The sequence below is a fragment of the Symphodus melops genome, assembly GCF_947650265.1.
Source record: "Symphodus melops genome assembly, chromosome: 5".
NCBI classification, from domain to species: domain Eukaryota; kingdom Metazoa; phylum Chordata; class Actinopteri; order Labriformes; family Labridae; genus Symphodus; species Symphodus melops.
Window position 1 is genome coordinate 2,139,684 of NC_136695.1, and position 11,464 is coordinate 2,151,147.

General features: G+C 42.4%; 2 protein-coding genes across 4 annotated transcripts in view; one reads left to right on the plus strand and one right to left on the minus strand.

Moving 5' to 3' along the window:
• LOC306823717 (NLR family CARD domain-containing protein 3-like) overlaps positions 1 to 11,464 on the minus strand; it is a 77,108-nt gene that overhangs the window by 25,915 nt on the left and 39,729 nt on the right. Inside the window, exon 1 of one of the 3 annotated variants that reach the window (XM_079343490.1) lies at positions 70 to 343. The exons of the other annotated variants lie outside the window; for them this stretch is intronic. The gene's annotated coding sequence lies outside the window, so the exon portion shown is untranslated. Of the gene's footprint in view, positions 1 to 69; positions 344 to 11,464 lie in introns of those variants that run through there. 3 annotated transcript variants of the gene reach the window in all.
• LOC306823265 (tripartite motif-containing protein 16-like) lies at positions 9,124 to 10,821 on the plus strand (the record flags this gene model as incomplete). Its single annotated transcript, XM_079342720.1, has 1 exon — positions 9,124 to 10,821. The coding sequence occupies one exon, from the start codon at positions 9,124 to 9,126 to the stop codon at positions 10,819 to 10,821; it is 1,698 nt and encodes a 565-aa protein (XP_079198846.1).

Here is an 11,464-nt window from a genome sequence, read left to right on the forward strand (position 1 = left end):
TTCAAAGATTGTCTTCCCAGCCCAACATGTTTGAGTGGCTCCATCAAAGTGTGAAGAGGAGAAACTCACCATCTGCACTCCGACACAGCAGCAGCTCACTACAGTAAGTCCACTGAGGAAACCTGTGGAGAATTCAGCCTGAGTTCTGCTTGTCAGGATGAACAAAGATCAACTTCCACAATTGATCAGAAGAAAACAAATAACTTCTCAAAAAGATGAATTTAAAACATCTTTCTTTTGTCACCGTTCTTCATCAGCCTTTCTACCAAACACTGATCTGTCTGCAGATAACCCTTCTTTTATCATGCTGCAGTAAGGGGAGGGACAGGTGCAGGTCTTTCTGGTTTCCTACATGACGGAATAATTATGAGACGGACCAAAAATTTGCATAGACTGGTGTGATAGGCTGCCGAAATTCGCAAGCATTCGTGATTCGCTCGGGCGTAGGGCTGTAATACGGCAAGCTTTTTCAGAGTCTGTTTTAAGACAAACTTTATCATGAAAGGAACAGATGAAAATAAAAGATGAAAATAAATGAGAGATTGTGATGTGTATTATTATACTTGTGTATTACCCATTCAATTTAACAGAGGAGGAAGTCGACTATGGACTATTTCTCCATGCGGAGTTATACGTTCGTTTTACCCCAGCGCATGTTCTTGGTAGCTGAAGTCCTAGTTTATTACATTGGCGCAGTGATATGTGATTTTTGTAACCTGCCGTTCAACAGTGAAAGCATCGTTCTCAGTTGAAGCTCCGTCTCCGTCTATATTTATTTAAAGTTGTTACAGACACAACAGTGATCATGGTCTGGTTCCTTCTCCTGTTCTTTCAATTCAATCAAAAACATTGTATCTATGTAGATAGATACTTTATTGATCCCGAGGGAAATTCAAGGAAAGTAGTACGGTATGCTTTTATTTTGAAAGGAACAGATGTAAATAAAAGCGAGATTGTGATGTGATCCCAAACGTGGGACACAGAGACTATCTGATGTCATCCATCCAGTCAGTCTGCTGTTTGAGCTGAAAGGAGGTCGAGAGCTTTTTGACGCTGTGTGGATGTTTATGTGTTTATTACAGCAGAGTTAGAAGGAAGTGAGACCTTTCTGTGCACGTCTCATAATCCATGTTATTAAACCACTTTAAGGACACGCAGAGTGTTTCTCCTGCTCTTCTTCTCTTGGTCTCCATCCTTCAATGTTCTTGGTCTTGTCTCTGTCAGGACGGCGTCAGGATTTGATGTTTTCAACACATTAGATTTCTCAGGCTTGAAGTGTTCATGTACTGGATTGACTAACAGTGACACCTGCTGGCTGTGTGATTTATTCATTTCATTTTAGAAAGTCACCAATGACATGAAGATGAGTGAATGTGGATCTTCAGCTCCCAGAATCAACACAAGTGTTGTGTGTCATATCCTGGGTGTTAGATTCAAATCAACAGTCCTTCCACAAGTTCTTTGTCTCACAAAAGGTCATTTCTCTGTGAAGTTTATGACCACGAGTTAAGCTAACTGTTTAGCCGGCTAATTCGGTTAGCATCCCAAATGCACAGTTGTACCTGTTCCAGTGTTAAAGTGTACATCTCTGTTGTGTGTTTGTTTGTAGTGACCTGTATGTGTGAACATGTTGTGAACAGTCAATATTCAATATTCAAGATGTTTATTTGTCACTCATACAGATGTGCAGTGAAATGTAAGGACTTTACCACAGGCCATGCAATAACAATAATAACAATAAACACTCAGTTTCACAACAATAGAATATAAACTAAACAATAAAATGAGTTGTACAAAAATATTAAATATAGAACAGAACACTGTAAACAGTTTAAAGTGTCAGTGTGTAAAGTGTAAAAGTGATGTTTAAGATTTACAAAAAGATTATTGAATGTACAAAAAAATAAAAATAAAGAGAAATGTAAAAAGTTTGTGATGAGCTGAAGAGATGTTTCACATGTTTCTGTTTCCTTTGTTCCATCTTCTCTTTCAAATGCTCACAGACTCATTTGGTCATTAAAAGGAAACTTTTTCAAACAAAGTCTTCTCTGCTTTGAAATCTGTCAAACTTCAACACGACCTTTGACCTTTTTCACTTCTCACAACAACTCCTCTCTCAGTCTTTTACAGCGCTTTGTTTTTTTACCTGTAGTGAGAAATGAGTGTGTATGTTTCTGTTCTAGTCTTCTGACTGGTGGGGAATCATGGGAGTGATCTCCCCCCATGAGAACAAACTCTGAGTTGACCGTAGTCATGACGACCGGGTGAAACGGACCTGAAGAAGAGACTCTGTTTACAGACGAGCTCATGTATCTGAGTTTAGTTTGATAAAGTTTTGATCACAGCAGCACAAACAGTCAGTGGTTCTGTATGAAGCCAACACAGAACAGGTCAGTATGAACAGACATGTTACACGAACATATGAATGATATAAACAGGCTTCTTAACTTACACATGCAGTTCACAACAAAGAGACTGTGTGACAGGCTTCTGAGCATATCATGAAGCCTTTTTATCTACATTAGTGAAGCAGCACTGCCCTCTACTGGACATGATCAGTGACTACATCAATGCCTCTGCTCTGCTAATTAGCATACTGATAATGTTTCAATGAGGCCATTCACTATATGTTCTTATCAAACACATCAATAACTGATCTATGTTGCTGCAGTCACACAGAGCACATGATACATGTAATTCACAGATTCACTGATTGACAGCTATCTATCTATTCTCTTAAAGATGATTTCCTCTGTCCTCTCTCCTCGGCTTCGTTTCCTCCGTGCATCTCTGGTGGGCGGGGCTAAGAGGCAAGTGGAGGAGACAACTCGGAGGACACTCGGTGCAAATAAGGGACTTGTTAGGCCCAGGTAGAGCACAGACCACATTCACACGTCGGCCATTTTTCACAGCCATCTCAGTGTGGGGAGAGGGAAACTGAATCATGTATTAACTGAATGCAGGAAGAATGAAATAGAAGAGATATGATGAATGCCCTTAAAAGGAGATGGACAATAGAAACATTAAAGACATTTTACTGTGTGGAAGTGAAGATGAAGATGAAGGGAGGAAAGTTGAAGCTGTCGCAGAAAATTGATTCTTTGTACAAATTTTGGTTTTAATTTCAGGAAATGTTTTATTTTGAAAGGTTGTCCAGTGCTATGTACAGTTACTGACACCTACTGGTTAAATTGTGTATTGCGCTGAGTGGTCAGCATGTGGTGTTCACATGTTTAATTGAAGTTACTAAGTGTGCCACGTGGAGCTATTGCCAACGGTAGAACACGGATGAAGGAGACTCTTCTGTGAAGAATGTGAAGAGAGACCAAACATTTGTGGACAGACGGTGCACACGGGATGCAACTGTATTTTTATTTGTAAAAGACATTTTGTTTAGCTTTTTTATAATTACTTTTTCTCATAAATGCTTGTTTTCATTTACTTCATTTTAGGTTTTCACTGTGTTGCTGACATATGGAAAAGAACAAATATTGATCTAACATCAGTTGGAGAGTGGCTTTTCTGTACCAGAAGAAGAAGAAACTTTGGAAGCAGTTATAGTGAAAAACGTCGCCATCCCAGGAGATAGTAGCATGATTCTTGGATGGCCATGCTTTAAGGACTTTGTTGCTGCAGCCCACATGGAAGATCTGCCTACATGTTCCTGCATCAGACAGACATTTGAGCTGCAGGTGCTAAATCCAGCCCTGTTGAAAAGGGATCAAAGGACATTAATGGACATTGCAGTTCTACAAACAAGTCACAACGCCTTTGGAATACCAGGTCAGACTGTTTCTTTCAAGTTCAGAAAACGGTTAATATCAAGTTAATGTGAAGTTTTCCCAAATACATAGTACATTTATCAGAACTATGGTACTTGTTTGATATGTTCAATAAGTTGGAAAATATTGTTCTGATGTTTTAAGTATCCTTTCACTGTATGTTACTCTTAAAAGGTTTTAGTTCAAAGCAACTTGAGGACTCAGAAAGACAAAAAATGGTGATCGGAGAAATCTCTGCAGATCTTGAAATACACAAGATAGGGTTGTTGCAACCACCTTCCCAAGTTGAAACAGAGGTGAGATGATCAGAAAGGGGGAAAAACACATGGACATGGAGAAAAATAGTATTCCAACTTGTGAGACAGCGAAAGGGTGGGCCCATCTTCTCAGCATTACAGATGAGATGCCAGATCTGTTGAACTGTCCTGCAGGACTTCTGATTGGTTAAGATTGTGCTTGGGCTCTGAAACCAAGAAAAGTCATAACGTTACGATCCATATGCAGTCAAAAAAGACTGAGGCAGGAGTATTGTGGGATCCATTAAACCTTGTACTAGTTCAATGGACGTGACAGGAATCTGCCGTCGTGTCTCTGTAAAGGAACTCCCACCTATCACACCTGCCTCTGTGATCAAAGCAGGAAACAGACTTTCAAGACACAAACCAGAAGGAAACATATCTCAAGAAGACATCCAGTTTTTACAGCTCTTGAATGGAAACATTCATCAGAATAAGGAAGGTCATCTGGAAATGCCTTTACCTTTTCAGAGAATGTCCACAAATTCCAGACAACAAGCAGCTTACTACAGTCAGGCTGAAGCATTTTAAAAGGAAAATGGAGAAAAATCCCAAGTACAAAGAGGATTATCTGAAATTTATGGATAGTGTTTTTCAGGATGGTGAAGAAGCAGAGAGCACACCAAAGGATGGTAATGTATGGTACATTCTGCACCATGAGGTGTATCACCCAAGGAAGCCAGAGAAAATCAGAGTTGTCTTTGACTGCTCTGCCAGATTTGAAGGCACCTCTCTAAACCACCACCTACTCACAGGACGCTCTGACTGGAGTGTTGTGCAGATTTCGTGATTGCCAAATCGCCGTCACGTGCGATGTGTAAAAAATGTTCCACCGCTTCCATGTTAGCCAAGAAGATCGGGATTTCCTCAGGTTCCTATGGCGGAAAAAGTTGGGAATAAAGACACTGAGCCCAAGGAATATCACAAGCGAATGTGTATTTTTGGAGCAGCATCTTCTCCTGGATGTGTTAACTATGGCATGAAACACTTTGCCAGTGACTATGAAAAAGAGTACCCTCTGGCAGCCAGCTTCATTCGCAAAGATATCTATGTGGATGATGGGCTCATCAGCATTGATTCAGTTAAGAAGGCAAAACAACTGGTCAGTGAAGCACAAGAAATCTGTGGCAAAGGAAAGCTGCGCTTACACAAATGTGTGTGTAACAACAGAGAGGTACTGGAGGATTCCCAAGACAGAATGTGCAAGTGACTGAAAAGATGTAAATCTGAACTACAGTGAGATTCCAAAGCAGAGTGTACTTGGAGTGAAGTGAAATGTAGAAGCTGATGTATTCTCATTCAGTGTCATCCTCAAAGAAAGGCCAGCCACGTGACGAGGAATCCTAGCAACGGTTGCAAGTTTGTATGATCCATTAGGATTTCTCTCTCCCTAAATCTTGTACGGAAAACAAGTCCTGCAAGAAATGTGCAAGCGTGGTGTTGGATGGGATGAACCTGTTCCCCCTGCACTCAAGACCAAGTGGGAAACATGGCTCTGTGACCTGAAGAATCTTCAAAACATTCAAATACCAAGATGTCTCATTCCTGAGAACCTTGGCACAGTCCAAAAATAGAGCTACATCAGATGCCAGCAGCAGTGGGTACGGACAATGCTCATATATCAGGATTGTTGCTGAAGAAGAAATCCATAGTGCACTGGTCCTGGGTAAGGCCAGAGTGGCTCCTACAAATATCGTCACCATCCCACGCCTTGAGCTCACTGCAGCTGCAGTTTCTGCTGGAGTAAGTAACTTTCTTTGAACAGAGCGTGAGCTGAAGATAGATGAGTCTTTCTGGACAGATTCACAGGTGGTGCTCGGGTACATTAAAAATGAAGCCAATCGCGTCCAGAAAATAAGAGACACTATAGATCCAAGACAATGGTTCTACACCGAAACAGATCAAAATCCAGCAACCCACGTGTCAAGGGGTCTCAAGGTGGCAGACTTAATTGACTCAAACTGGCTCACTGGACCAAAGTTTTTATGGGAACCAGAAATTGTCAAGATTGAACATTTCCCAGAGTTTCTCGTTGGTGATCCAGAGGTAGAGGTTCTGAAGACAAAGTGCTCTTGAAAGGGACAGGGACTGGAATACAGCCCTCAACGTTGTTGCAAGGATAAAAAGACTGGCAAAGAATTACAAGTCTCAGGACCTGTTAGTGTGGAGGAGAGAAAAATGGCCTCTGTTGCACTCATCCAGGCAGCACAGAGAGAAAGCTTTAAAGAGGAGCTGAAGTGGTTTAGTCAAAAATCAGCTAAGCTACCAAAAACTAATAAGGTGTTTCAACTTGAGGATGGTTGAGAAAGTCCTCTGCATCTTTTGAGCTGAAACATTCAATTATACTTCAGAAGGAAGGAATTATCACACAACTAATACTTGATCACTATCACAAGAAAACACAAGCACCAAGGCCGGGGCAAATATTGAACAAACTCAGGGCCACTGGTTATTGGATAATAAGTGCCAAGCATATCAAGTGTTGTTACTTGCAGAAAGGTGTGCGGACCGACTAACAGCGCATGGCTGACTTGCCGGTTGACCCAGTAGATCCTTCACCCCTTTTCTCATACACTGGACTTGACTGTTTCAGCCCCTTCTATAGAAAACATGGGACATTTTGCTTAGCTTTTGTATAATTTTTGTTTACATTTTTGCTTTTGTATAATTTGTTGCTCATAAATGCTTTTTAGTTTTGCTCATTTTAGTTTTTCACTGTGTCGCTGACATATGGAAAAGAACAAATATTGATCTAATATTGGCTTTTCTGTACCAGAAGAAGAAGCTTTGGGAGCAGTTATAAAAGAAATCTTTAGATTTTTGACAGAGACTGGCCTTATCAAGAGAATGTAACGCCTATAATTCAAGAGGAGAAGGAGAAATGACCGTTTAAATCCAGCAGATGGCAGTAATGCAACATAAGGATGCCAACTGCTGTAATACTCCAAAGACTAAGAAGAATGACAGTTTTCTGATGCAAGCTGCCAATAGAATCCACAGAAGAAGAAGAAGTATTCCTGGATGGGACAGATGGAACTTTCTCACACTGAAAGTAGGAAGTGGAGTGGGACGGCTAATTCTAACAAGCAAATACATTTAAATAACTAGGATTTGTGTTGGACTCTTGATTACAGTTTTGGAACTTGGACTTAGCGGTTGACATCACCTGGTTTGTGACTGGATCAGAATGTCAACACAGGAAGACGATAATATGGAGTCAGGGAGCCGGACTTCAGTACCGAGTCAGAGAGGACAAGGTCGGGGTCAAACCAGGCGAGATGAAGATGTTTAATTCAGGAATCAAAACAATAAAAAGGAACTCAGGGGAGAAGATGTGAACACAATCTTCTTCAGTCAAAAGCTTAAAACTCTCTCTCCCTTTCACAGTCTGTCTGTGCTTCATATGCTGTAACCCTCCTCCACCCCCATCACCTCCATCCAGCTCAGCAGAGTCCAGATCCAGGCTGAAACCCACCAGGGTCTAGACTCCATGGGGGGGCATCCTGTCCTGCGTCATCTTCATCACCCCTCAGAGCTCATGAAGTCGTCATGATGGAGTCTCGCCCCCAAAACACTTTGCACTTTTCATTCTATAATTGTCCCACTTTTCATTGTTAATACATGATTGTTCATTCTCAATGAAGTCTCTCCTGATTGAACTGTAGTTAGCTGTAACGGGTTTGGAGTGAACCCAACTGCAGCACAAATGAACCAGTGTTTTCGTTTTAAAACAGTCTTTATTTATCAGGTTCACGTAGGTAGACAACAGACCAGGAGAAGTGAGCTGGAGAGGCAAAGATGATCTGTTGAGTCTTTCTGGTTGAGCAGGAACAGTCCAAACGCCAACCAGCCACAGGTAGACAAGGAACAGGAAACAGGCAGGCAATACTCGTGGTCATAAACCGAAGGCTACTAGGTTTACCGGGGCTGAGACAAGAGACGATGGTCGGAGGCAGGTCGGGTCGATAACAGGTAGGCAATCCGGGAATAAGTGCTGGAGAGTCGGGCATGGGAGCTAAGACAATCTGGCAAAGAATGAGTGAAGTGAAGCTGCATATATACTGGTGATATATATATATATATATATATATATATATATATATATCATTGCATATAGACTCCGAGCAGGTGAGAGCAGTATGACTGTTGAGGTGTGTGACTGAGCAGCAGAGCGGGGGAGGAGCAGAGCAGACTGTGACAGTTAGCAATGCATTGTGGGATGCTCACCTTGATGCAAATTAACAAAGGCCATAAACAGTATAATGATGTATTAGATGATGGATGGATAGATAGATCACTTAAATGAATGTAAGCACACTTTGGTGAACATGTGCAGAAGTACAGTTGTACATAGTATTGATATACATATCATATAATAAAGTGCCATAGTGAGAATAGACTAGTTAGCAGCAGAAACTAGCAGACGATAATGATAAATAGAAAAGACAGGAAGTGCCGAGGGAGGAGCTGCAGCTGCACGAGGTTTCCTCTTATTCAACTTTTGTTACAGATTCAGTCAGTCGTCACAGTCTACAAGTTAGCTGCAGAGTCTGATCATGTGGTGCATTCAGGTACTGTGGGGATTCAGAGAAAAGGACTGTATTAAAATGATCCTCATTGAAGCAGACTGAACTTTAAGGACTGCAGAAGAGCTCATTTCAGAAACAAGAAAGCCTCCGATTCAAACAAGAATTCATCCCCAACAATCTGACATGAGAAGTGTTTTTAAAAGAGAAATGTAAACAAGTCTCTCTCTCTCTCTCTCTCTCTCTCTCTCTCTCTCTCTCTCTCTCTCTCTCTCTCTCTCTCTCTCTCTCTCTCTCTCTCTCTCTCTCTATCAGCCCTCCCTCTTCTTCCTGCTCTCACACACAGCCTGCTGCCCTCTGTCCTCAGATTTCCTGGTTCCCTCCCCTTCAGATCTACAGTTTATGGATGGGTGTAACCAACAAGAGCTGCACATGCACAGACATGCTTAGTGGATAACAGGTGAAACTTGCTTCAGAGGAAGAGAGAATCTCACACAGTCGTTGTTACAGAGAGGAGAAATGGCGCAGAAAGGAGTTCAGCTGGACCGGGAATCCTTCTCTTGTTCCATCTGTCTGGATCTCCTGAAGGATCCGAGGACTCTTAGCTGTGGACACAGCTACTGCATGAACTGTATTAAAGGCCACTGGGATACAGAGGATTATAAGGCAGTCTATACCTGTCCTCAGTGCAGACAGGACTTCGCACCGAGGCCTGTCCTGAAGAAAAACACCATGTTGGCAGATTTAGTGGAGAAGCTGAAGAAGACTGGACTCCAAGCCGCTCCTGCAGATCACTGCTATGCTGGATCTGAAGACGTAGCCTGTGATGTCTGCACCGGGAGGAAACTGAAAGCCTGTCAGTCCTGTCTGCAGTGTCTGGCCTCTTACTGTCAGAATCACCTCCAGCCTCATCATGAAGCAGCTGTCTTTAAGAAACACAAGCTGGTGGATCCCTCCAAGAAGCTCCAGGAGAACGTGTGCTCTCGTCATGATCAGGTGATGAAGATGTTCTGTCGCACTGATCAGCAGTCTATCTGTCACCTTTGCTCTGTGGACGAACACAAAGGTCACGACACAGTCTCAGCTGCAGCAGAAAGGAGCGAGAAGCAGAGAGAGCTCGAGGTGAGTCGACTAAACACCCAGCAGAGAATCCAGGACGGAGAGAAAGATGTGAAGCTGCTCCAACAGGAGGTGGAAGCTATCAATGGCTCTGCTGATAAAACAGTGGGGAACAGTGACGTAATCCTCTTTGCACTGATCCAAGGCTTGGTGAGAAGACGCCCTGATGTGAGGCAGCAGGTCAGATCCCAGCAGCAAACTGAAGTGAGTCGAGTCAGAGAGCGTCAGGAGAAGCTGGAGCAGGAGATCACTGAGCTGAAGAGGAAAGACGCTGAGATGGAGAAGCTGTCAAACACACAGGACCACATCCAGTTTCTACAGGACTACCCCTCAGTGTCAGCACTCAGTGAATCTACACACTCATCCAGCATCAAGATCCGTCCTCTGAGGTACTTTGAGGACGTGACAGCAGCTATGTTAGAAGTCAGAGATATACTACAGGGCGTCCTGAGAAAGAAATGGACAAACGTCTCACAGGCAGTGACTGAAGTGGATGTTTTATTGTCAGAACCAGAACCAGAACCAGATCCAGAATCTGAGCCCAAGACCAGAGCTGGGTTCTTAAAATATTCATGTGACATCACACTGGATCCAAACACAGTAAACACAGAGCTGTTATTATCGGATGAGAACAGAAAAGCAACATTTACAGATCAGACCCAGTCTTGTTCTAGTCACCCAGACAGATTCACTGGTTGTTGGCAGGTCCTGAGTAAAGAGAGTCTGACTGGACGTTGTTACTGGGAGGTGGAGAGGAGAGGATTAGGAGTTTATGTAGCAGTCACATACAAGAATACCAGCAGAGCAGGGGATGAGTGTTTATTTGGATTTAATGACAAATCTTGGATGTTAGATTGTTCCATCTTAGGTTATAACTTTTATCACGACAAAGTCAGGACTCCTCTCTCAGGTCCTCAGTCCTCCAGAGTAGGAGTGTACCTGGATCACGGAGCAGGTATTCTGTCCTTCTACAGCATCTCTGAAACCATGACTCTCCTCCACAGAGTCCAGACCACATTCACTCAGCCTCTACATGCTGGACTCAGGGTTTATGGTTTTGAATATGGAGAGTATGCTGAGTTGTGTAAACTGAAATAGACAGAAGTCTTTAAGGAGACAGATGTTTCACTTTCTGTGTTTCAAATCTTCACCTTGATTTTTATTCATGCTCGTTGCTGAGATGTGATGGTCGTCACCTGTCAATCAAACTGTATGGGCGGTACTTTGACCTCTTCTCGTCTGTTCTGTAAATGTTTGAGCGTCTTTAAGTGACGCTCCTTCCTGTGTCTGTTTAGCCGTGGACTCTTTCACTGCTCACCGTGACTCTTGTTCACCTGAACTGACATTTCTCTGTGTGAAAATGATGATTTGTGTTCATACATTTATATGCTGCTGTTTCTGTTCTGATTCAGAGTCGAGAGAGAGAGAGAGAGAGAGAGAGAGAGAGAGAGAGAGAGAGAGAGAGAGAGAGAGAGAGAGAGAGAGAGAGAGAGAGAGAGAGAGAGAGAGAGGCAAACTTTTCTTTCATGCTGATTTTCTCTTCTCACCACTTTGTACATTTGTATAAAATCTATCAAATCCCACTTAAAGAAAGGAGTTAGTCAGAATAAATGTTGGTGTTCATATTCAAAGTGATGTAAAAATGTCCTCTGAGGTGTTTTCAAAATGTAATGGTCCTGATGAAATCAATAAGGAGATAAATCCTGGTTTAGATTCTGATCAAACAAAGTGATTGTGTGGA